Source organism: Betta splendens, chromosome 10 (genome assembly GCF_900634795.4).
Source record: "Betta splendens chromosome 10, fBetSpl5.4, whole genome shotgun sequence".
In the NCBI taxonomy this organism is placed as follows: Eukaryota; Metazoa; Chordata; class Actinopteri; order Anabantiformes; family Osphronemidae; genus Betta; species Betta splendens.
This window is the reverse complement of record NC_040890.2, coordinates 15,837,848-15,862,851: the sequence shown is the minus strand read 5'-3', so window position 1 is coordinate 15,862,851 and position 25,004 is coordinate 15,837,848. Positions and strand designations below refer to the sequence as shown.

Genomic DNA, 25,004 nt, shown 5'->3' with positions numbered 1-25,004 from the left:
TGTGCTTTTGGACAATGAATGCATTGTCTGTTTACACAACAACACGATGCTGCTTTGATGTTATTGAATCAGTAATAACTATCCAATATAGTGTATATGCTGGTAACATGGGTTTGCTGCTTGAGTATTTTTACTTTATGTTACTTTAATTAAATTACTTTTCGTCGTCATATATAGTTGTATGCGGTATACATTACTGTTATCTGTTTCCGCAAGGAAGTGGCAATCGCCTGGCAACGGTCAACGTGAAGATCTCGCGAGACCGCGAATCGACGTCCCCTGCGTTTCACCCGGTGACGTACTGTGTTTGTAGCACTTGCCGTAGCGTTAACCTATCGGCTTGATCATAGGAGCTACAAATGGATACAGAATATGAGCAAACCTCTACATAAAAAGGTACCGAATTTTAACAACAACCTTACTTAAATGCACTTACAGGTTAAGTGCAACTGTTTTGTCTAAATGATAATGTTATACATCAGTTGTTACTTACTTGCTAACCCTAGCTGGCCAGATGCTAACTAGCAAGGTTAGCTTACCGGTGTCTGTATGGCTACAGCAGCGTCATTAATGGCATTAGCGTTAGACGACTGGCCAAGTGATTATCAATGACAACCATTAGCCTTAACATCCAGACACGCGTTTTCGCCGTTGTTTACGTGTGAGTTTGTTTGTAGCTATGCAGCTACCTCTTTACCTATCCTGTCTGAATTAGGTTCAAAGTGACCGGGCTAACCTTAACGGTTGTCTGTGACTCCGTGCAGCAAGTTTCTGCTTCTCCGTTCCGACCCCGCTACAGCGAGGATGTTCCACAGCCTGGCCCTCAGACCATGGCACGTCGTCTGCAGGGTCTACTTCCAGCACAGGGCGTCCCTGTCACAGCGGTCTCCGCACATGCCCCACTCATGCTCCGGTGAGGAATCTCCCATCACAGTACTATGAGTGTTCGTTTTGCTCTGGCACTGGGGTGATGCATTAGTAGAATAAAGTGAAAGTGTCAAATATTTACATGATTGATTCATCTAGTTTCAAGTACAAAAGGCACAGACTGTCTTAATCTAGCATCACTTGTAGCTCACCTTTTCAGATTTTCTCTGTTTTATGTAAATAACCAGTTGATATAAAAGTCAAATGTTTATTTGCCATTGACAGGCATATTTGTATTTGCAGAGTAATTGGTTATATTTTATTTGTGGAGTTTGCATGTTCTCCTCGTGTCCACCTGGGTTTTGTCCAGGTACTTTGGCATCCCACACTCCAAATAAAAAATCTTTGCAGTTAGGTTATTTGGGGACTTTAAATTAAAGAACGGTGGTGAGTACATGTAGTCCCGAAGTTGGTCACTGTCCTCTTTGTTTCCTACAGTAAAAAATAATTTTCACTATGTTAATAAGTTTAGCAAACTTACTGTTATCCAATGTTTTGTTGCACAGGCTGGCAAAGAGGAAGCATCCATGGGTTGTGGTTCACTCTACCAGACTGCAGAGCTGGTTCAATAGGGTTGGGCAAGGTGCAGTACTACTCTACCTCAGGCAGCAGTAAAGATGGTCCTCCAAAAGCACCGTCAAGTGATGCTCCTACAGCTGAGAAGGTCTTGTCTGGTGCTGCAAAAGCATCTTCAGCTTTTTCAGGTGAAAAGAATATCCACACACTGCTGAAGTTGTCTGTTTTGCTCATTTTGTTTTGTATTATATATTTTTTACATCAGTTTTTTAAACTAAAAACAACAGAAATGAGTTCTGGCCCATTGAGATGTTTTTCTCCCATTAAAAGTGTTTCTTTGATCATTTTGCTGTTTTAGGTTCATCATCTCAAGGTTTGACAAAAGTTGAGGCAATTCAAGTAAAAGGTAATGTATAACATTTGAACATATGCCAACATCCCATGATTGTAAATTAGTGGGCTGTTCTTGATAACTTTATTATATCGCTCACACTGCAGGTATGATTTGGTGGCTTGTAGAATAGTTGTGAAATATAAGTGCAGATGAAAGTCTGTATAATTTTCCTCTGTTGTCATGCAGTTCGAGCAGTTCTGAAAAAAAGGGAATATGGGTCCAGGTACACTCAGAACAACTTCATCACCGCTGTCAGGGCCATGAATGAGTTCTGTCTGAAACCAAGGTAACTCCTAGTCCTGGAAAAAAAAATCATAAATTAAATATACAGCAAATCTATGTATAGTGTATATATAGTATCTACCACAACTGAATGAATGGTGTTGCCAGTAAATGCTTATTTGTCTGTCTCAGTTCTATCTGAGATTCCAGCAGTTCACATCACAGCACAAAATCCATTTAAAGTTAATCAATAAACATGACTTTGTGATTGGTTAATATTAGATTGATTAACATCCTTTAACACAAATCTATTTTAGTTCATAGAAATTACATATCCTTTGTCCTCATGCATTCACAGTGATCTGGAACAACTTCGCAAGATAAGAAGACGCAGTCCCCATGATGACACGGAGGCCTTCACTGTGTTCCTGAGATCAGACGTTGAGGCCAAGTTAGTATTGCATACCTTTAGCTTTTGCTAAATATATGAATTATTCTGATTTCTTTCTCTCTATCCTAAATAGAGCAATAGATGTATGGGGAAGCCATGAAGCTCTAGCCCGGGAGAGAAACGTCAGGAAAGAGGTGGAGAGGGAGTACCAAGAAAGTAGGTTTATAATTCTCTCTGCTAACATGTTGCCTTAAAACTGCACTGTAACTGTTGGGGAAATACACTAGAATCACTGGTAAATGAGTTTGGCCTAAACTAGCTGACCTGATTTAATGTTGAGTTTGTGGTACGCTAATAAAACAAAGAATAGGAAATAGACATTGAAAGTATTTATGTAATAATTATGTATATGTGTTTCCTGTTATATTGCTCCTTTAACAAGAAACTTGCTCTGCCTAAAATGATGTTTTGACATTTTTCATTCATTTAACTTCAGATATTTTCCGAAATCAGCAGTTGTTGAAAGAATACAAAGACTTTTGGGGCAACACTAAGGTAAGCATTCAGAAATATTGATCAGTATTACTTTAAATGTAAAACACAATGTAATGTCAGTAGTCCTGGTAATATGCCCCGCTGCCCTAATGGTGCTTGTTTGACCTTTGTTCCTCTTATAAAGGTCACTGCCTCTGAACTGTAGCGTCATTGTCAGTTGACATTCATGCAGTCCCCCCTCTACTGTATGATGCTGACTATTTCTTTGACCATTCAATACTGTTCTGCGTCATAGCATTTTCTGTACTCTGCTGGCTCATTTTGCCCGAGTAAGCCCCACTGTGTGTGTAATGAGCTAAAGTAAACTCTATAAGCCACATATTGACCATAACCAGGGGAGATTTATTCAAAGTCAGGAACATGATTGATGATTTATTCAACTGGCGATCAGTATATATATCATTGTCCTTCTTTTCTCATACAGCCTCGATCATCAGGCAAGAGGACAACATTTCTTCAAGGACCGGGGAAGGTGGTGATGGTTGCTATTTGTATGTAAGTTCTAATCTTCTCACCGGTCCTGACTGTTCCTGACTGTGGTTGTGTTGTGCTGTGCAATCTCTTTGTACTCAGTGACTTCACTTAGATGTAGCACGCACAGTGGGATGTTTTGAATGCGAAAAAAAGCTGCTTCCTCCAGGGTTACTACATATAGTATGTCATAATAGTATTATAGTTTAACACTTGTGAACGGTTGATTAACGCTCACTAGAGGCTTTATGTTGTGTTTAAAAAATGTTAGCAGTTTTATTGACGACTGCATGGGATCACATGAAATCATGTGCCCTATTGAATTAGAATAATGTTGTTAAAGGACATGTGCAGTCACATGAATGTCAAACTGCTTCCTTCAGTGAGTCTGGACAAAGATGCCCAGGAATTAGTGCTCATTATAGGAGAGGCCCAGTGTGGGTGTAAAAAATGTCTGGATGCAGTAAGAGGATTTTACACCACAAAGTCAAGACTTGGGCAATAGGAAACAAGTGTTGTGAATCAATTTGGCTCCAATGCTGTTACATTGTTAAGGAACCAACTATGGTTTCAGATCCTGTAAAAGCTGCTACAGATGTGTCATCTAGATCAGTGACATCTTAAATCATTTTTTATATTTTAAACCTTTTCATGATGTGTCTGTTCTCTTTGTCCTCAGCAATGGCCTGAATTTCTTCTTCAAGCTTCTGGCTTGGGTCTACACCGGATCAGCCAGCATGTTCTCAGAGGCCATCCACTCCCTGGCCGACACCTGTAACCAGGCTCTGCTCGCCCTGGGAATCAGCCAGTCTGTCCGCAACCCAGACGCAGTGCACCCGTAAGATTCACCTCTTTGTTCAGTAGTTACGAGATTCAGTGTCTGACCATCTTGATTGAGAACTAAAGCTTTAATTCTGATTTGAATAAGATCAAACTGTGAAATTGTACTTGCTGTAATTGGCAAGTGTTCAGCTCAGTCCACCCAGTGATGCCTCTTTCCTCGTTAATGATGGTCACATAGAGCTGTTGTTTGTCTCCTCACCAGCTTGTAAAGACCACACAAACCTGACAACAGAAAGAAAACCAGACCTCTTGTTTGATATTTGAGCACAGCAGCACTCGGCACCCGGCAGATAAAAACAAGAGGCTGCTGGCTTATTTCTACACTGAGCTTTGCTAACAGTAGTGACAGTGGTGTCAGAGGTTGAGCTACTTCCGTTGCTGTTGCTGTTTTGTGTTTTGCTACGTAGTTATGTCATATGTTGGACAGCACACCTTTGTGTTTTCCAGGTATGGATTCTCTAACATGCGCTACATAGCCTCTCTCATCAGTGGGGTGGGCATTTTTATGATGGGAGCTGGCCTCTCCTGGTACCATGGCGTCATGGGATTGCTGCACCCAGAACCCATTGAATCCTTGTTGTGGGTGAGTATCAACCAACTCTTGAATGTGATGCATGGATGGATGTAAAAGTTAATTCTGGTCAAATGTGTTTTTGTGCTGTACAGGCCTACTGTATTTTGGCGGGTTCTCTGGTGTCTGAAGGAGGTGGGTTCTTTTAATGAGTTAATGGCTTTTTGATTTTGTATGGTGAGTGATTTTTTGATTTTGCATAAAGAGTTTCCTTTTTTTGTTCTTTCACAGCAACATTACTAGTAGCCATCAATGAGATAAAGAAGAGCGCAAAAAAGGAAGGACTGACTTTTTATGAATATGGTTTGTACAGCAGGATTCTCATTTAAATTCCATGATGTCACACTTGTTTACAGTTTAGATGTCCCTAAATATCTAATACTCATGGTCGCTACATATGCATCTTATTTAATATTTCAAATTTCATTTTTACTGTAAGAAATAGGGACAGGGCGTGGAGCCTGAATTCATTTTAAAATGGCTTCAAGCCACATAACCCTGTTTACTACTCTACATTAAACAAGAAGCAGACCTAGAAGGTCTCCTGGTTTTTGTTTAACCCACCTCATTTATTGGCTTTTTTCATAGGAAAAAAAGTCCAAACAATGTCACAGTCCAATGTGATTTATGTAAAGATCCATCAGGTTCATGCGGTATCATTCTGACGCATCTAAATGCAAACTAATTGCCCTTAAGGTAAAAGAACTGATTATGTTGTGGATTGAGGTGTGAGGAGATTTTGTGTTGTTTCATGTGTGCAGTTATGCAGAGTCGGGATCCCAGTACTAACGTGGTGCTGCTGGAGGATGCTGCTGCTGTGTTAGGAGTCATCATGGCTGCTGGCTGCATGGGCCTCACCTCGCTCACAGGTAAAGTTATCATCATCACTTAATTATTACCTGAGCTTCTCCAAGTTTACTGTGCGTCCTTCAAAGTGTTACGCTAACCTCAGGAGAGTTGAGTGTTTTTGTGCATTTTAATTAGATTTTTCTTTGCGTTGTCCCAGGAAACCCCTACTATGACAGTTTGGGTTCTCTTAGTGTGGGGACGTTGCTGGGCGCCGTCTCTGCCTTCCTCATCTACACAAACACAGAGGCTCTGTTAGGACGATCTATACAGCCTGAACGTGTACAGAAGCTGACGGAGTTCCTGGAGAGCGACCCGGCTGTAAGGTCAGCAAACACACAGATGTGTTCACACACACACACACACACACACACACACACACACACACACACACACACACACACACACACACATACAGCATGTGTACGACATGGACCAGATCAGGTTTGGAAAGCTTCCTATGAATACAAATAATCCACTACAATAGGCGGAAGGTTAAGAGAGGAATGACCATAAAAACACTTAAGGGGGTTGTGTCTTTCTTAGTCTCACATTTCCTTTTTCCAAGTGGTGTGTCTAATGATTGTGCTTGGGGACTTAGTTCCCTTAGGATAAATTCATAGGTATCACAATGGTTTTAAAAAATCTACTGGTGATATTTTTCTGTCTCTATAACAAATCCATGGCTAGACCTGACATAAATAATTTTATTACCAGGGCCATCCATGACGTGAAGGCCACGGATATGGGACTGAGCAAAGTTCGCTTTAAGGCTGAAGTTGACTTCGACGGCCGAGTCGTGACGCGGTCATACCTGGAAAAACAAGACATTGACCAAATCCTACATGTCAGTCATTTTTAATGTTGTTTTGCATCAATTTGAATCAGCTTGAACATGATTTCTGCTCTTTTGTCAGTTTTATTTAATCTTCTGGTGCGTTTCTTGACTTTGCTGTTAGCAGATGCTTGCTTTTATGTTTTTTTACAAAGAAAAGTTTGTGGGTTTCTTTCTCTGCAGGAGATTCAGCAGGTGAAAACCCCAGAGGAGCTGGAGAACTTTATGCTGAAACACGGGGAGAACATTATTGACACACTTGGAGCTGAGGTGGATCGCCTGGAGAAAGAACTCAAGGTAAAAAATTCTAAATCTGCTGATGCTCCAATACGTCTGTTGCTGTTCTTGCATGTATGCATTAAAATGTGCCTGTGTAATCATGTTTTGTTCCTCTGTAGCAACGCAACCCAGAGGTTCGTCACGTAGACCTGGAGATACTATAATATTGGGCCTCTGCTTTGGAGACCTGCTGAAAGAACCCTCAGAAAGAAATAGGAAAGGGTGGAAGGAGTCCACCTGCACAGCCTGCCTCCTATTCAGGCCACCCAACAACAGAACTCTGTGGTCAAATCTTACTATAGAGTAGAGGGATGAAGCCTGGGCAAATATTGAGCTTTCATCGTTGAACTTGAACTTTAGTTAGTGATACTGAGATGCACTTCTATGTGTTTCTGGCTGAAGACGACAGACTACGACTAGTCTTAAGTTTTAAAAGAAACCTAAATCTGTGTTGCTTTTCACAGATTGGACAGTTTAGCTTTCTGTCTGTTTGCTTTAACACAGTTTCCTGCATGAATGTGTCTGGATCTGCGTGAGACCAGATGTTTTAAGAAAAAAAAATAAAACCACAAGCAGGACCAGTGTCATTTTCTAGATTTTACTTTGACGTCAAGCTTGAACCACAACCGTAGTGTGACTAGTATGAACAAAACCTGAGAGCTACACATTGAAACCACATTTATTTCATAGCTAGACACATAGACATTTTTTTTCTTTTAATTAAAATTGAGGAGCTGCAGATGGCATGAAGCCAGTTGTGACTTATTTTGGTGTTATATGCAAACTGAAACTGAAATGTGTAACTAAGGCCATTGATTTTTATTCTAGAAGAGTTTAAGATTAGTCCAGTTAATGAGCACCAGACTTTGCAAAAACCAATTTGTAAAAAAACAGAATGTTGCAAACCTAATTAATCATATTTCTATGATTTTGTATCAAGTCCTTCAAACATATATTTAGCCATTTATTTAAAATATTGATGCAGGTTTGTGTAGAAAAAGTGAGCATTCTTCCAAATGAATCTCTTTTTTTTATTTTTCATCTCCACACTCCAGTATCAAATTTGAAGTTTACTGACTTTGTCTCGTGCGTGTTGCAGCTCATCAGCAGATGCTCATTTACTCATTCACAGATGAAATACTTGACATTCACACACGTGTCTGCTCTGTTTTTCATCAAGTATAAATACCATGTCATGACGAAAGTGAACTAATGGATCCGCTTCATCACACACCATCAATGTAGAAATGTTGTTTTAACAATTCTGGATGTTTCCTCTGTAAAGTGTGCACCAAAATATTCAGTGGGAGTGTGTCAGTCAGCATGTGTAAGGTGTGATGGGTTTCCATTAAACTGTAACAAACTGTAACAAAGTCCCAGCAGCAGCAGTTGTGGTCAGGAGGTGGCCAGTCAGTGGTTTAATGGGAGGATATATATTTTTGAAGGTGTTAATAGTGTAATATTGACCTTTTGGTGATAATGATGTTGCCACTGTTAACAGAGTTGTAATAAATTTCAAATAAGTTATTACTTTATGTTTCTGTATTTGGATTGAATTTCTTGTATATCTAATGAACAGCTGCCTGTGAATATGTTCTATTCTTTATATTACGTTGTTATTCCATTGATCAGAGTAGCCTGAAGGCTCAGCCTCAGCTTCCGGCCCACATTACACCGCTTAAAACGCGTTCCCCTGGAGCCACGTCCGGGAGCGAAAGCAGGAATCCAGTCCAGGTCTGCGTTTTTAATGTTTCATGCGAGGGCTGATTTTGCGCTGCCAGCTCCGATGTTTGACTGGAATGTAAACCTGAGTCCATTAGATGGTGCAGTTGTAGGGGATGAGAGGGAAGAGGGGGGCAGCAGCCTGTGCGCTGACGTCAATAAAAATAGTCATTTCCAACCAGTCTGCGCATTGACCGACCATTCAAAACATTACGCACAGCACCGCGGCCGGACCACGCTCGACTACTCGACTGAAACCCTTTCTGGCCGAATCCGGAGCGCGGAGACAATGCGGACGGGCGCCCGTGCAGGTTTTTGACCATTCAATGTTGTCTTAGCGTCTCGGGTGTTGCGCGTGTCCGTGTCACGTCTCGTCATGCCATCCCCGAGTCACTCGTGCCAGCGCCACGGCCCATCTCGTCTCCCTTCGCGAGTCCCCCACTCCTCGGGAGGCAAGAGACGCTCGCTCGCTCGCTCGCTCGCGCGCGCGCGACGATTGAACGAGACGCACCCTGATCCTCAGGTCGATTTAAATCATCGTTACAGACGGACCATGCGTCGAGACGCGCCTGTTACGTGTCTGGACACCGAACACCTCCGTCCTCCCGCTGCTTTGTGCAAACACATCGCTTCATGCCATTTGAACGCTTTAGTGGATTTAAGACGAGGCTTTAGAAAATGTGGCCGTTTTTTGTGCTATTTATCGATGCAACCAGATTCACCCCCCCCCCCCCCCCGGTATTTTCGACTCCAGCAGCCCACAGATGGGGGCGCAGTGGACCCGCGCAGTTCACGCGAGCTCCTCTCCATCACCGCCAGCCCCTGGTTCTCAAAAGCCAAACCCCATTATTCTTCATTGCGGAATTGAATTAGAGAAACGAGATGTTGTGCCGCGGCGTGACCACCTCCCATTGGCCGCGTACCAAACCAAAGCTCGTTGACCTTTTTTTTGTGTCTGTCTGGTTCCCGTCTTTTCTTCCTTTCTCTAAACAGGCGATTTGGTTGCTGTTTGACTCCCAGGTGAGGGCGCCTCTACAACGAGCCAGGCAGTGGATGGACGGAGGCTTCATGGCGGATCACCATCACTCTGCTCTACGCTTTTAGCCTCTTTACGGTGCTGCCTTGTCTAATCATGTTCAAGCAGCATTGTACAGGGCTATGACAGCATAGAGAGCTGGGCTGCGTTCCCCTGACCCCCCTGGACGACAGCCAGCAAATGACATCATCTGTGCAGAGCACAAACCGGCGAGGTTTACAAGTGCCTGGCTTTTTGCTCGCAGTCTGAGTTTGGTGGTTAATGGTCGAGGGAACACGGCGACGTAGGAAGTTCTGCTCCGGTTGAGTTATTCAGCGCTGACCTAAATCCTTCAGCAGTCAATACATTATTGAACCCAGACTGTGCCGCTCGTGTATTGGCGTTACATCTGAGCCAGGCAGCATCACATTTCAGAAAAATAAATAACGAGCAGGGCTTTAAGGTGTTTGCGGACATTTTATAACAGTTTGTCCATTAATGGCTTCGCTAATGATTATTCTGTTGATTTGATAATCGATCTGTTGTGTCAGACTGAATTTGGAGATGATCTCTCAAATGTGACATTTTATTTTTTGTACGAGTCCATCATGGTGTTTTGAGACAGTTCAGGTTTTCAGTGGCCACATGACGTGACTGACTAGGCTTTAAAAATCATTTGCTAAATGCTCTTGAGATAATTAGATTCATAGTTCTGTGCCAAGAAGACAAACAACCAGCACAAACTGGGACTGCGGCCGTGTATGGAATATGCTTGCATGTCTAATAATAAACAACAAATAAAAAACCTGAAGTGTGTTTGTCAAATATTTCCTATTTTAGTTTCAAATTGTTGTTGTTGCAGACTCCTTGACTCTATTTCTTTGCCCTCGGAGTCCAACGCTCTTAACTCTGTCTGATATGGGATTAGTAATGAGGCTGTCGTTAATTAAGGAGCATCTTCACTAATTAACTAACAAGCTCACGCTTACCAGAAGAGAACTGGGACCAACCCAGAGCCTCATCACAGATTCGACATAGCAGCAGTGTAATATGCAGAAATTGATGGATTTTATTATAAACTCCACTTTGAGCAATGGCCATGGAAGAAGAGTCCTGCTGCGTTTCCTATGAACTGCCAGGTGGGGGTCCTGTGTCGGGTCCCAGAGAAGGAAGCAAGGATGTGGGGGTCAGGCACTAGACATCTTCACTGGCTGCAGCTCACGCAGGGCTGCAGGCCGTTCTCGTTGCAGGAAGTGCACTTGAGGGCTTTGAAGGAATCCGTGAAGCAGTTGCGAAACACAGACATCTTGCTGCCATGGCACATTGGGCACGGGATGAAGGCGAAGCCCCCACAGGTCTGGCACGTTTGGGGATGCTGCACCCTCTGGAGAGATGACAGGGCACGAGTAGGTTTTAGTTTGGTGCCATCGGTTAATGGTTAGAAAAAGCTTGACATCATAAATACATGAAAAGGTTCAAACCACCCACGTGTCTGTGTGCTATAATACGAAGCTGCTCGGCTTGAAATAATGATAAGAAAGAGCGGAAAGCTCAGGCATCTGCAGGAGTGGGGGTCTCTGGAGCTCTGAGAGAGTTAATCCAAGGACATCCCAGCATTAATTAATGTGCCGGCTCTTAGCCACTGTCACCAATGGCTCACACCTTTTCCACATTTGCTTGAGATTAGTGAACGACGCCTGATCCAGCGAAATCTGGGCCACATTCAGTGTCGAGTGTTGTAGCAGGAGCCGTTCTGCCAGTAGAGACTGTGTTGTATCTTGTATCTTAATGAATCGCCTCATGGACCCGCCATTCACAGGCTGCCCACACTTTGATGGTGCGGCCTCTTCAGGAGCAACCGAGCCAGAAACGCGTTTGTGAATTCTATGAATTGTAATTCCCAGTCAATGTAGGGAATTTCTGACACTAACCGTGTCTCAGACTTTGGGAAAAGATCTTCTGATTCCAGGGCTTTTGAGTGAATTATTCCAAATACTTAGCAACAGTTCATGATTATTAAATAGGATGAACCACTTTGTTCACATTAGACATGTTCACTTTGAACCGACACAGCTTCGCGTCTGAAGCGGAGCTCCACTCTTCAGACGCAGACACGGAGTGGAGCCACGCTGCTGACCTTTCAGGGCCGCACACTGAACCGTCCAACAGCCTGCAGTCGTACAGAAGCCTGATGTAAATGTCACACTGCTTTGTGTTCACTTACAATAGACTTCAGTTGGTTCTGACTTCCAAATTATAGTCTGGGGCCTGAGGAAAGGCCAGTGGTTGTGCCAGTGACCGCTCCTCGACGCTCGTACAGTGATTTCAAAATAAAACAACTTGCCTCAATTCTTGTCAGAAGATCTTGAAGCTCCCCTGATTCGTTCATGCCGAGTATTTTCTCAGCGCCCTACAAAAAATACAAGTAATTGACAAAACTATTTAATTAATGTTTTTCTTCTGCTGATTTAATGGGCAACAATATGAACCGACCCCAAGGTAGTGTCCGTCCACGAACACCACTGGTAGCGACGGAGGTTCTCCGACGCGTTTGCACCGCTCCTCCAGCTCCTTCCCGTACTCGCAGTCCAGCGCGATGTTCTTCTCCACGAACTTCACCCGGTGGTTCTGGAAAATCTTCCTGACCAGCTCGCAGCGTTCGAAGGTCGTCCTGACGACACGGAAGCTGGTGGTGTAGATCACTATGGTCCCGAACTCAAGGGAAAACCCCATCTGCAAGAGGTTACAAAGATGTGGTCATTTATTAAAGACTTTTCAAGCTGGGTACAAATATGGGTTAGGGAGTTGGAACCGAGGTTAAAACTGCATCAGCCTGTTTTTAGGGTAATATAACCTTAATTAATGGTGACGTGGAGCTTTATCTAATCTGCAGTGACGTTATGTCTTCACCTAACACGACTTTGCAGACAAATTTCCTTGGATGTGACCTTCAGGCCTCAGACTGTCACACACGCCTTCATGCAAGGATACTAGTAAACACAGTGCTGAGAATTCATTAACGTGATTAGTTTCTCCTGGAACACTTAATGAAATGCATCATCAATCTTTAATTGCTCTGCGATCTCGCCCTCCGTTCTCACCTGCACGCGGCTCCGACCAGTAACTAGACTTCAAGGACAGGAACAAGTCCGAAATCTGCCAAGCGGCTCACGACCGACTCTCACAGTAAAACCAGCAAACACCAGCCAGCAACACTCACAACGTTTGAAGCGGGGAGGTTTTCGAAGAGCGTCTGGCCGGCGCTGACTTTGTGCTTGACGCCCCTCACGGTGCCGTTCTTGCTGAGGATGTTGACCCTCTTGGTGGTGAACAGCCAGTCCTTGGTGGCGCCGGCGAACATGAGCAGGTCGTCGGGCTCGCTCCCGCTGTCGTCCGGCTCGGGGCCCAGGCGGCCGTAGAGGGGTCCCTGGGGCTCCCCGCTGGTGGAGGGGGTGCTGGCCCGCTCCGCGTCCGAGCTGCTGGTGCAGTCTGAGTCCAGGGAGTCCGAGGGCCCCTCGTCCTTGAACATCTCCTTCAGCACCCGCCCGCTGTTCCCGGAGGCCACGCGGAACCTCACCCGCTTCTGCGGCTTCTCCTGTCCGGCCATGGTGGCGGTGCCCTCCATCGCAGGTCCGCTGCCGCGTTACATGGTCCACAGCAGTGCAGCGCCGCGTCCCGCTTCTCATGCGGAGGTCACCGCGCGGCTCAGACACGCTGCTTTGTTTGCCATGGATTACTGGCACGTCTAATCCCCAATGTTTGAACTGATCTAAAAGCGACTGGGAACACGTAAGCTGCCTTACAGCGGAGTCACACTGCCAGTAAATAATGCATGCGCTCCTGCCATGGCAACGGAGCGGGTGAAACGAGAGTTGTCTCTCCATTATTCATCGCAGTTTACGGTTTTCAATGCAAGACTTTTCATGATCTAATGTCAACACTTTAAAGAAGACGCATCAGCTACAGATTTAGTTGAGCTTTAAATTTTTCGTTGAAGAACGTGACCAAAACACCTTCCCCTCTTCACGCCAGCAGCCACGTTCACGCTGCTCAACTATTATTAGACAGATTGCTGGGAAATTTGGTACAGCGGTTCGAGGTCCCTTGTGGATTAACGCCACTGAAGCTCAAATGTGTCATTGCTCCATCTGTTCAACATTCAAGGTTCTCAGAAGATGCACACTGCAAAATTAGCAGTACCTGGACTTTCACTTTTCACCGTTAGTCTGCAGAAATGCCTTTGAGCATCATCAGTGTCAGAATGAGCATGATTTGAATGGATAAGAGGGCAAAGGCAGGTCACACTGTTTACACAATTTGTTTCCTATTTCTAAACTTTTCGACCATGAAGTAAATTCTCTGACATCATTAACACACATAAATGCATGACGTCCAGTAAGTGGATAGTCTTTGACTCTGTTACACCCAAAGCAGGTGTTCGCTGGGTGTCTCCGTGGAGCAGAAGAGGAGCAGACCAGATAATGTGTCACGGAGACGCAATATAGCAGCATGTCCGCAGAGACACCTCGGCCCGTGTGTGTGTGTGTGTGTGTGTGTGTGTGTGTGTGTGTGTGTGTGTGTGTGTGTGTGTGTGTGTGTGTGTGTGTGTGTGTGTGTGTGATGAGGCAGCTCCCTGGAGATATTACGCATCAGCTTATAGTGGTGACAGCACCACTCTGTTTGAGAGCGGCACCTTGGCCCCAGAGGTAAGAGCAACACACTCACACCCACACAGCGCGTCACCGCCTGTCAGTGTCACAAAAATCCATCTGGGAACGCGCCAAACGAAGATGTAGTGGCGTCCCGAGGTTGCGTCGGTTCTAAACTCTTCTTTAAAGTGTCTTTTATTGGAAGGCGCTCACAACAGCACTTACAGAATGGCCTCTAAAGTACCTGCAGTGTGCGCTATTCCAGCTTAAGAAGCCATTACTGGCTTTCTACACTCATAGAGAAACAGTGTGATTGAATGTGTTTTCTCAGTGAGTGTCTTAGTTTAAATATTTATTTTGTGTCTTTACCTGGGATTTAACACTGTACTTAATGAGCTGCTTGATAGTTTGCTCGGGCCTCTGGGTTCCTGGTCAACTAAGGATCTTTTCTTGCATTTTATTGTATGAAGTTTGTGTAACTCTTTATTAGTTGTGTTACATGCATTGGTGCAGTGCTGCTTTTACATTGTTTCGAATCCGGTAGATTTACTCCATATGAGTCTGGTTTCTTGGCACATTACCACCACCTGCAGATCAGCAGAGAAACTTGACAACACTGGCAGTGGCGTGTGCTGCGCTTGCATGATTGTACTGTGCACTGTGAAAAGAAGGGACGCCCACTCAAAACGCACCGCTCAACGGTGTTTCTTTAAAATCTGATCACACCGCACGCAGTCCCACTGAAGCAGAAAAGCTACGTTTGGGAACACAAAGTCAGCAGCTGTGCACGCTAAAGGTAGCACGGCCAAATCCTCAGAATGGGCCTTTTGTACATTTCAAATCACTGCAGTAAGGAAAACACACCTACTGCATGCGCTGCATTCATCTCAACCGTCTGAAACAAAACTATGATCCAAACAAGCACACACCATTCATCATCACATAAAAAATTAATAATGTATAATATATTACATCCTGACTGACACCAGCTGCCAGTATCTGCATAAAGCTGCTTATGTTACTCAGTCTGCCAACTGAGCGCACTAACTCAATTTTAATATATTTTATATGATATGAGAAGCCTGAAAATGGGCTCACAGTGTTGATCAATCTGAAAGGCAGAACAGAACCATTCCTATCTACTGTGCAGTCAGCTGTTTTATCTTTTCTGATGTGAGGCCAGTGAGATTATCTATTAACTATCTCTCAGCCCTTCTCACCAGCAGAGCTAATGTAGCCTAACCTGCCATTGAAGGGGAAGTGAGTTGCAGTATATTCTAACGTCGCTGCAATAACACACCCCAAGACTTGTCATGTAAGATCTTCAACTTAGAAGTATTCCATTTGATCCACCTGAATATTTCCTTTTGTTGATTTCTGTTCACAATCAGCTTCTCTGTTGGGTGTATGATCAGCCATTGTGAAGAGGGTTTATGGCATTGACTCCACCATGACTCACCATTTGTGATGTGTTGGCGATCACGCCACCTCCCCTCCTCTGACTAAAGACCAACATCCACAAGGGGGCAGAGCGCGGTTCAACTACAGCTGATGTCACATTGCACGTCTCTCCCTGAGGCGCTGTAGGCAGGGGATGACGGATGCAGCCGCAGGCCCGATGGCTCTGGTTTGATCAGTCTTCGCAGCAGAAGCCATGATTTATTTTAAAGCCAATGACACGTGAAGCGAGCACGAGACACATTAGAGAATCCTGACACGACAGAAATTCAATTTTCCATCTAAAGATTTACAAACCGAACTTCAGTGGGGTTTCTGCTGGTTGGGTAAACACATTTATCCCAAAAATATGAACTGTCTTATGGAATCTTTATTTTTAATTTATCTTTCATAAGTGTTGTGATGAAAATAAAATCCTTAACTAAATTACTGTAATACAATGAAAGCAATGAACCCTTGAGGTGACCTATGGGACATTTCATAGCTGCTTCAACAAAGCAGTTCCCAAAGCCAAGGAAACAAAACCAGAAGGGGAAGTAGCCAGTACTTTATCTTCTGAAGTGAACCGGACACCCTTTGAAAAACACGTGGGACGAGGTCCAGTAAAGCTGTTGCAGGGTTTGAGCTGCATTACCTCCTTTCCTGTATTTCACTCTAAGCAGTATAGAAGTGGTTCAGAGAGGTTTCCTGCAGAGACAAAGGGCTTCCAGACAGCAGGCACCATCGTTTTATAGGCAGGTTATTCAACCTTGTAATAATGTAAATAATGTGTCAAAAACCATTGGCATTGTTGTTTATACAGGCTTCAGGAGTTTAATGAACAATGAAATATGTACTGCACAAGCTGTTTGCATGTATAGTATCTCATTCACATGGGTTCATACTGTAGGGAGTCTTGAAACAATCAAACCCTAACAAGTCTGTATGGAGTGTGGTTCAGGGAAGCGGAGCCAGATATAGCCACACGAGTCCGTCAGATGCTGTGAAGTGACTTTAAAAGCAGTTTGATAATCAAGGCTTGCATCTAAACAGAGAACAGAAACTTTAGATGACTCTAGCTTTAGACACACAATGACCCAGAAATGAAACTGTGTGAGAGGACAGGAGCGATCAAGGGACTGGAAGTGGCACAAATGGCTGAAATGAGGGTAAAAACAGCTTCACAATCCTTTCTATTGTGCAGCATGGGTATGTCCAGACTTTTTTTGAAATCATTTTGAAGTTCTACATGCCATTTTTAAAACTACACAATTCAATTAGCTATTAAAGCTTATTGCTGCAGAAAAAGCCTATTCTCAAACACTGAGCCTTCTCAACATATATAAATACTGGACTGTAGATATAGTACACTCTTGGTTCTGTGGGGAGACTGATGCTGTGAAAACTGGGTCAGGGAAGCAAATGGGTGTTTGTAAAAAAACAGAATAGCTAATTATCTGTCCAAATTCTTTGGACTCATGAGACTTGACTCACTCTTCCTGGGAAATCCCATAAGAGCCCACAGTGACGCCGGTGTCACAGGATACAGCCTATTTTTTCACAGATGTGATGATAGTAGAGAAACATAAACTGTAATAACAGCTTGTGTTGCACTGGCACCATCAGCGAGCATTGCCAATGAAATACTGTATCACAGAACAATGGAGCTGGGAAAGGGGATTCTCGGGTCAATCTGGTAAAACAAAATAGTCTCATTTCAAAAAAATACTGTTTGAAATGAACACAGCTTGATAACAACAGAAATGTGGCTCTTTGAATGCATCATTGTTTGGAATGGAGATGCAATAAAACACAAAACCCAGTGTGCACACACACACACACACACACAGTCGAAGAGGCAGGCTTCTTGTCACTGTTGCTTAGCAACCGCAGGAGCTACAGAGCCAAATCCCCGTAGTGGCGAGCTGATGTTGAATTAGGTGGAGTGGGGGAAAGACAGGATATGTTCAGGAAAGATGAGTCTCTGGCAGGCAGGCGCAGGAGGAGGCAGAGATGTTCAGGTGTTGGTTTCTTATTTTTGGAATGCGGTAACTTGGGAGTTCATGAGTAAAAAGATCTTTCTGGGTTTGGTTTTTGCTTTTCTTGGCTGGTGAGAATAATACTACAGTGCTCATACACAATCCGGCATACGGACAGTTTAATTTCCTCAGCAGGGGAAGCATAATCTAATTTCCCCCTAATCCTTAAATCTGTAAATACATTTTAATTTTTGCAAGAAATGTTGATCAAAGTGTGGAGGAAACCTCCACGCCGGCTGTGATTTGAAGCTTGCCTGATGCCGGAGCTGTGCTAGCAGCTTGGCAGCAACAACAAAAGACTGCCCCTGTAAATATAAACAGAAGCAGGAAGGATTTCTGCCCATGCAACAAACACATTAGATGACTGTGGTGTGTCGGCACCACTGCAGTTCTCTCAGGCAACTGCAGTGGTGCTGCTGCTGCGCAAATGCTGTCTCGGGTGTCATTTGCATTTCAGCTGCAGTGAGAACGAGAACACACTTTGATAAGCTGTAAGTGCCATGGCCAAGCAATAGCAGCAAGAGACCCCTGTTGTGGCCTGTTTTTCTCTTTGGTTTCTGTGTTGGCAAACAAAATATTCTAAGGTAGAATAAATTGACAGAGTGGAGAGCAGGTGAGGAGAAAGCAGGTGTGATGGAGTGAAGCCAATTTGCCTGTCAAAGTGTGGTGAACGCTCATCCATCCCTCTGCAGCACCGCTGAATCCCTGTGCTCTCAGTGGGATTACTGAAATATATCGTTGTTGTACTGTCTCTTTATGAGGAACAAAGGTCTGGTGGAATAATTTAAACTGATTGACTGGTTGTTCTGAAAAGGAACTAGACTTTATTACCCAGAAAAAATAAGGCAGTATAAAATATATGGTCCCTGCTGCAGTTTCAGTTTCTTTTCTCTGTAAATGAAAAGGTTGTTTTGTGTTTGTGCGTGTGCTGTGGTTTAGTTTTGGGTGAAACTATGTAATTACAGACTTAAACGTATCTAAGTTCCTCCTGTTGAAGCAACCTGGACTTGTGAAATTATTATTTTTTATAATATAATGATCTTATTATATTTTTGTTGTAGGATACCTTATTAAATACGATGGCCTAATATAAATAGTATCAAATGTCCACATGTTTGCCTTAGTAAAGTTTTAATTCCATTTACAGTTAAATTGCTGAGAATATGGTAAAAATTCAAGAATCAGGGTTCAAAAAACTTTATTAATCTGCTGACAAGTGATGCTACGCTGCTCTTTTCTGCTGGTATTAATAAAATAAAAATGACATAGCAGTTTATGGCTGAATAAATGTACATGTCACAGAGAGAAAAGACCACCAAGGTCCCACGTGTAGCTATTTGGGTCCTTGGTGGTCTTTTCTCTCTGTACATTTATTAGTATTCTATCAAACGAGCACATGTTGATATACGCGAGTTCGCTGGCTGGTGGCAGCTGATATTTGCTGACACTGCAACAACTACACGAATAACTATTTCACTTCAAAACAAAGATTTTCTGCGATAAAGCCCATCGCACCCAGGCCAGTACTATTGTTGTCGTCTCTGAACTGGACCGACTGCAAAGGGGGGGGGACGTTGGACAAGAACAAATTGTTTCTTAGGCAGGAATTTACGAATAATACTATATGCTATATCCTATAGCTATAAGAAACAATACATTGTAGTTGTGTGAAGTCGAAACATGCAGTTTTATTATTATTTTTCCCCGGTGTGGTAAAATGCTCTAACGCGTTGCTCAGTCGTCCCCTCCCTCACACGCTGAACATGGTACAGTCCATAACGTGAAGCCGCTCGTTCCCCCTCTCCTCACTTAATGGTAAGTCCGCGCGCGCTCCACTACTCTGACGTCGCGTGTCGGCTTCCTAATCCGCCGTGTGAACCGGTGCGCTGGGGAGGGGGGGTCCATGAAGCCGTGGGCACCTGGACATGGTTCCGTCTTCGCCGGGAAGCCAAGGCTCCTCGTATCCCGCCCATCGCTGTCATAATTGTCTATAAGCGCGCAGGGGTCCGGTCCGCGTGAGGGACGACCGCCCGCTGCGTCTGAGCCGCTCTTGTGAAATTGTTTGACGGCCGAGGAGAAGCAGCGGCGACGGGGAGCCGAAGTAGCCGACGGTTGACAGGTGCCGTCGAACGGCCGCGCGCGTAGAGATGCCGCCCGTCCAGAGGACGATGTCGGATCTTCGTACCAGGGCGGAGGGTACGTAACGACACGGTTGCTTGGCTTTAAGGCAAATCTTTGACGTTTATTATTCTGCGGCTGTTCTCTTGTAGCGAGGCCGGTAGCGCCCTAGAAGTGCAGGGGTTTGCTAGCTACATTTGGGGGGTCAGGACAGCGCTCGAGAGTTTTGTACATCAGCGAGAGATATCTCGAAACTTATTCTGATCAGTCACAACAAATAGAAACACAGCAGTGTGCTGTTATTTGCACATTTTACATTTAAACACTGGGGTTTCCCCAGACACAAGCTTTCTCGTGTGTGTGTGTGTGTGTGTGTGTGTGTGTGTGTGTGTGTGTGTGTGTGTGTGTGCGCACAGCATCTTGAGAAGAAACTATCCTAGGGTGCACTTGACCCAGCAAACCTGGCGCCCGTCCAGGCCGGGACAGCCCGCTCAACCCCGACCCGGTCCGGCCCACTACAGAGGTTTCATTGGGCGTCCAGGACCGCTGTACACACCGATGCTCAGTGACAGCGGCCGGTAGTGAAGGAGTATGTTGGAGATGAGAATCAGTCATATGTAGTTGGGAGTAACCTGACAGTGTTTGCCTCTTTGTGGGTGCAGCAGAAAAAGGAAATAATCATGTAAATTAAAGGCAGCATTGAATTTCAGTCTACTATGTAGTCGTGTTCCACCCTCTAACAACAACAAGACTTGAGATGACACCAAGTGGCATCCACAGCAGCGTGGGTCTGATAATACAGCCATTGTCATTTGGCTGGTACCCTCACTCCTCCACTGCACCAGTAACTTTCCACTGCATCTCAATGATGGATGCTAAGGGAATAGTATGTGGATAAATACCGATTACCTAAGTCATTTCATTACTTATAAGGCGTCTGTTTACTTTAAGGCTTCAAAAGCTGCCCTATAGCAATAGGTGTGTTTGTTTATTGAGAAGAACACGTACAGGATAGGTTTATAACTGACTGCAGGTGAACAGTCTTTCTTCTTAACGGCCTCTTTACGTTTTGTGGCTCTCCCTGACCTTTGACCTCTGTTAAATGGAGCAAAAATAAGCTACAGAGATCAGTAATGTTTATAATTCCCACTGCAGTTTCAGGGCTTCTTCACGTTAGAGGCAATGGCACTGCAGTGGTTAGATGTGGGAAAGGCTTTGGCTTGATTATAAATGTGTGCTCAGTAATATCTTAATTGCAGTTATTGCTCTTTTGGCAACTAAAGCAACCGTGTGTTTTTAAGTGAATTAAAAATGTACTTGCATTTGTATTTTATGTACCTCTGAGTGACCTATTTCATTAACGTAGAGATGCACATAAATTAAACAGATATACTTTATATCAATATCAGTTAATGAAGCTGTCAAATTATGCTTTAGGTGACTTTTGACTAACAGATAGTGTTGTGGTAACTTCCCTCTATGAGACATAAACTGTTGACACATTTGATAGAGGAACTGTTCGTCATTTTGGTTCTCAGTACTGCAGGGAATAATGCATTTTTAAAGAGGCATGCAACTTGATTTAAAAATTCAGTATTTGTGAACATGAAGAAGTGGCTGCAGGCTGCTGCAGAGGAGCACAAAAATAAAATCAGTCAATAGGACTTGAGTTGTTGAGCTGAGCTACAGCTGAGCTACTTACAGGTCTCTTGGCAGTAGTGAAGCAATATCAGAACTCCAACTGGTAACAAACTATTGGTCCATTTGTTAATTACAGTCGTGCAAATTCTGTCAATTCGCTAGCTGTCAATTAAATGTGAAAATCTTTTGCCGGTTCTGCATCTTGTGACATGTGAGTTGAATGATAAGCTTGTGTTTCCTCTTTCTATAATTGAAAAAAATATCAGGTTTGTCTGCTCAGTATGTAGTCAAACAGTTGTAACATTTGGTGTTGTCAGCATTTAATTACGATTCTAGGGATTTATCTTTTATCGTATAGTAAACACCAAATCCAGAATGTAGACAGGTCACAAACTGCAGCAAATCTTATTGTCAATATTGCCATTATTTTATCAGATTTGTCCAGATTCTATGGATGTTAAGCATCCACCATTCTGACATTGATTTCTGTGCTCCTTAATTGAATTTTCCAAATTCTTATTTACATGAATAGTGTCAGCAGGGTACATCTGTTTGGTGGCAGTTTTGTGGCTTGGTCTTAAAATGCCACCTAAAAGCTGGTTATTGTGAATCAATTTGTCATCCTGAGGACCACAACATAAATCCTAGCATGGTTGTACTGAAGGCCTATGCATCCCTCTGGTATGAACCTAAATAATTAAATACCAATATAGATTCCATAGAAAACTGTTGACCGTGCGGCTGCTGCAGTCACAAGAGTGAACACATAAATTATGCAGCAGCTATTACTGTCACCCCAACCCCCAACAACCACACTCTACCTTTTTATGTTACAGAGAGTAAGCGACCCATTGCACTGAGCGTATCATGCCCCTGCTTCAGTGAAAACCGTATCATGTTTTCTTTGCAAGCATCTTTCTGAGTTGGCCGTTTAGTCGCCTCCTGTGCTCTGCCAGGTAGATGACCTATGCTGCTGCTCCAGCGCAAAGACTTCCAGCCTCGTGGCTCCATAGCTGCTTGCTTGGTCACTCGTCTGTTCTGCAACATTTCTCTTGGCTGCTTTTATGAGAGCATGAGCACACTCCCTACCCTTTAGTTTTATTTTTTAATCACCACAGTGCATCAGGCAGGCTTCCATCTAGAAAGGGCAGCCCTCTGCCAGGCTTACCACCTAATCCATCAGCGGGCTGTCCGTCAGCTCTCTATGCTGCACACTCCTCGCTCCTGCCCACCACGTGCCACCCCGCTCCTTGTCACTCTTCTTCACTGTGCTGTGGAAACATCCGACATCACTGCCAGCCTGTGTGTGTTGCCAAAATAATCTTATCTGGGACACTAGGGGTTCAGGTGACGTCAATCTATCAGCGGGTTTTCGCGATGGTGTCGTGATAGACAATCACCTTTAGCAGTTGATCTTTCCGATAGAAATTTCCATGATAGGCAGGAAGGCGTGTAACACCTGCCCTACTGTCTAGATGGGAAAGATGTTTGACAGGAGGCACAAGGCTACGTAGATGACAATTGGTTGTATTGTTGCTCTCGAGCTTATCTGCAGACAGACCAGTTCCCATCTCTGTATATGTGAAAATAGGCAGGCGAACCTCTCTTCGAATAGATCCATATAAAATAAAATTCAGTTTTTATGTCAGCTGATTCTTGTGACAGTGGATGCTCTTCCAACACTAGCTGTGAAAGCAAAATGTAGTCTGCTTTTTTAAAGCATATCTACCTGTCATTCTAAGGATTAATGTAATGTGTAAGTAAAGCAGGATGCTCCCCCCGTTGCATTTCTACAACACCAGCTAAGCTTTAGTCTGTCTGAATAGTGCTAGCAGCATGGGGAGGGAGTCTGGAGGGGGATAGACTACACCCTTCTGAAGGGATCGAAAGCAGCCCATGTGCCTGGCGGATCACTGGCTGATAATAATGTGGCACAAAAGCCCAACATGCCACTAAATCCCCTGTCTGGGTCCACTGGTGTGTCATCTCAAGTCCCCTTGGGCCCCTCTAATCTATGTGCTGGCATGGGATCTCTTTTCCTCTATTATTTTCTAGATGATGTTTAGCCATTACTAACCTGCAGCCAGTCTAATATGTGTTTCTTCAAACAAAGCAGTGGACGTGGCAGGTCATTGTGAGGAGTAGATGTGAAACTGCATGTGTCTACGCAGAGACTGCCTCGAGAGACAATGCATCTACAGATCCTCTAATGCGAGGCACCAAACGTGTATATTACTTGCACATGCAATTTGTTATATTGACTTAAGACGAGCAAGACCCATGAGATGTAGTGTGAGAGCATTGCAGGCAGTGCCCTGGGGAACTACACTGTCCTATTTAGGGCTGCAGTTAACACTTATGTTGTCTAACTGTTCGATTAATCAACTTATTGTTTCCTCTCGTAGGGGCATTAATCTTCTACTGAGTACTCATCAGCTTAGCAGTCAGCTAGGAACATATAAGTTAACTTAGTTGTCATCGACTCTTAACTGTCAAATCGAGGCAGTGTTAGATACGAAAGAAGGACCTGTGTCTGCAATTACGATGTTTGTGCCCGTGTGCAGAAGTGCTGCTTGTGGCACGGTTGTGTTCCCCTGGGCGATGCACACATCCGTGAACAGCAGGAAAGTGCATTAGGGCGGCATGTGCCAAAAGATAGTCAATGTGATCGTGTCACAAAGGGATGACAAGGTCAGATGGAGAGGTGTCAGCAGGCGTTCCACAGGAAGGCAACACCATCAATGGTTGGAAGATGAAACTCTTGCTGTCCTTGACCCCAAGAACTCAAATATGACCTGTTCTAGTCCAGCCTTTATATTCCACAAAGCCACAGTGAGACTGATGTTCAGCTGCATGGTACCATGTAATATATCCCTGTCAAGATCATTTCTTTGCATTTGCTTTGTATCTATACAGTAAAGGCACATTGTTGATCTGAGGCTAACGCAGAGCACCAATCAGATCAGTGTAATCACTGAGGAGCAGTCAAAGCTGGTGCAAAGCGTGTAGTGTAATCTAAGTTGCTGCGCTGTTCCACTTCTTTACAACCTACAGATCGCCAAATTAGTTATTCTATGATGTCTGAGAAAAGCTGTTTGGATGGCTGTGCTACCATAATAATGCATTTCTTGCTTTTATCAGTGTCTGCACTCTAGCAATAAAAGCTGTAGTACAATTGATATTTCTATTAATAGACTGCCTCAGTACATTAATGTCGTCCAAGATTGAGGCCTAAATCAACTGCAGACAAAGACGATGTTTGTTTGTTCTTTCTGTCTATCTAAAGGAATGATATGTATGTGTTGTGCACACGTGTTACTCAGGTCAGTGTGATGGAGGTTCCTGTTTTGCCGGTTTAGCTAACACATCAGGTCATTGAGCATCAGTGAAACAGTGGGATGGATTAATTGTCATTGCTCAGCCATTTGGATATTACAGCTATTTTTAGAAAATGTACAGTGGGATGGATTTTAGTGTGGGTGTCTTGCCTTTATTGTAAGTGTTTTAACCTTGTCAGCTGCTTAGTTTCCAGC

At 43.9% G+C, this 25,004-nt stretch overlaps 3 protein-coding genes across 9 annotated transcripts in view; 2 read left to right on the top strand and 1 right to left on the bottom strand.

Moving 5' to 3' along the window:
- The first annotated feature begins 245 nt into the window (after window positions 1-245).
- Window positions 246-8,385, top strand: slc30a9 (solute carrier family 30 member 9). 2 transcript variants are annotated; one of them, XM_029164832.3, is made up of 18 exons: window positions 246-396; window positions 716-913; window positions 1,434-1,631; window positions 1,802-1,849; window positions 2,024-2,123; window positions 2,418-2,510; window positions 2,584-2,666; window positions 2,947-3,005; window positions 3,430-3,500; window positions 4,156-4,314; window positions 4,767-4,902; window positions 4,986-5,025; window positions 5,122-5,193; window positions 5,652-5,759; window positions 5,897-6,062; window positions 6,454-6,583; window positions 6,755-6,868; window positions 6,970-8,385. In XM_029164832.3, the coding sequence occupies exons 2-18, from the start codon at window positions 805-807 to the stop codon at window positions 7,012-7,014; spliced, it is 1,731 nt and encodes a 576-aa protein (XP_029020665.1). In that variant the 5' UTR covers window positions 246-396; window positions 716-804; the 3' UTR covers window positions 7,015-8,385. The 2 variants fall into 2 exon arrangements, with proteins under 2 accessions (XP_029020665.1, XP_029020666.1); XM_029164833.2 differs by having other exon boundaries at window positions 264-396; window positions 765-913.
- A 2,054-nt stretch (window positions 8,386-10,439) lies between these two features.
- On the bottom strand, window positions 10,440-13,390 carry grxcr1a (glutaredoxin and cysteine rich domain containing 1 a). The gene is made up of 4 exons (XM_029165323.3): window positions 12,808-13,390; window positions 12,081-12,320; window positions 11,932-11,997; window positions 10,440-10,971 (listed from the first exon to the last, which is right to left on the bottom strand). The coding sequence occupies exons 1-4, from the start codon at window positions 13,210-13,212 to the stop codon at window positions 10,792-10,794; spliced, it is 891 nt and encodes a 296-aa protein (XP_029021156.1). The 5' UTR covers window positions 13,213-13,390; the 3' UTR covers window positions 10,440-10,791.
- A 6,141-nt stretch (window positions 13,391-19,531) lies between these two features.
- atp8a1 (ATPase phospholipid transporting 8A1) overlaps window positions 19,532-25,004 on the top strand; it is a 72,255-nt gene continuing 66,782 nt past the window's right edge. For all 6 annotated transcript variants that reach the window (XR_008695895.1, XM_029165551.3, XM_029165554.3 and 3 more), the window contains exon 1: window positions 19,532-19,908. Coding sequence is in view for 5 of the 6 variants with exons in the window: in XM_029165551.3 (XP_029021384.1) it covers window positions 19,860-19,908 (49 nt within the window). In the remaining variant the exon portion in view is untranslated. The remainder of the gene's footprint in view (window positions 19,909-25,004) is intronic.

Coding starts and splice junctions, on each gene's coding strand:
- slc30a9 (XM_029164832.3), top strand. CDS start 805: ATGTTCCACAGCCTGGCCCTCAGACCATGGCACGTCGTCTGCAGGGTC. Junction 5,760..5,896: donor GGGCCTCACCTCGCTCACAG/GTAAAGTTATCA, acceptor GCGTTGTCCCAG/GAAACCCCTACTATGACAGT. Junction 6,584..6,754: donor ACATTGACCAAATCCTACAT/GTCAGTCATTTT, acceptor CTTTCTCTGCAG/GAGATTCAGCAGGTGAAAAC.
- grxcr1a (XM_029165323.3), bottom strand. CDS start 13,212: ATGGAGGGCACCGCCACCATGGCCGGACAGGAGAAGCCGCAGAAGCGG. Junction 12,321..12,807: donor ACCTCCCCGCTTCAAACGTT/GTGAGTGTTGCT, acceptor AACCTCTTGCAG/ATGGGGTTTTCCCTTGAGTT. Junction 10,972..11,931: donor ATCTTCTGACAAGAATTGAG/GCAAGTTGTTTT, acceptor TCATCTCTCCAG/AGGGTGCAGCATCCCCAAAC.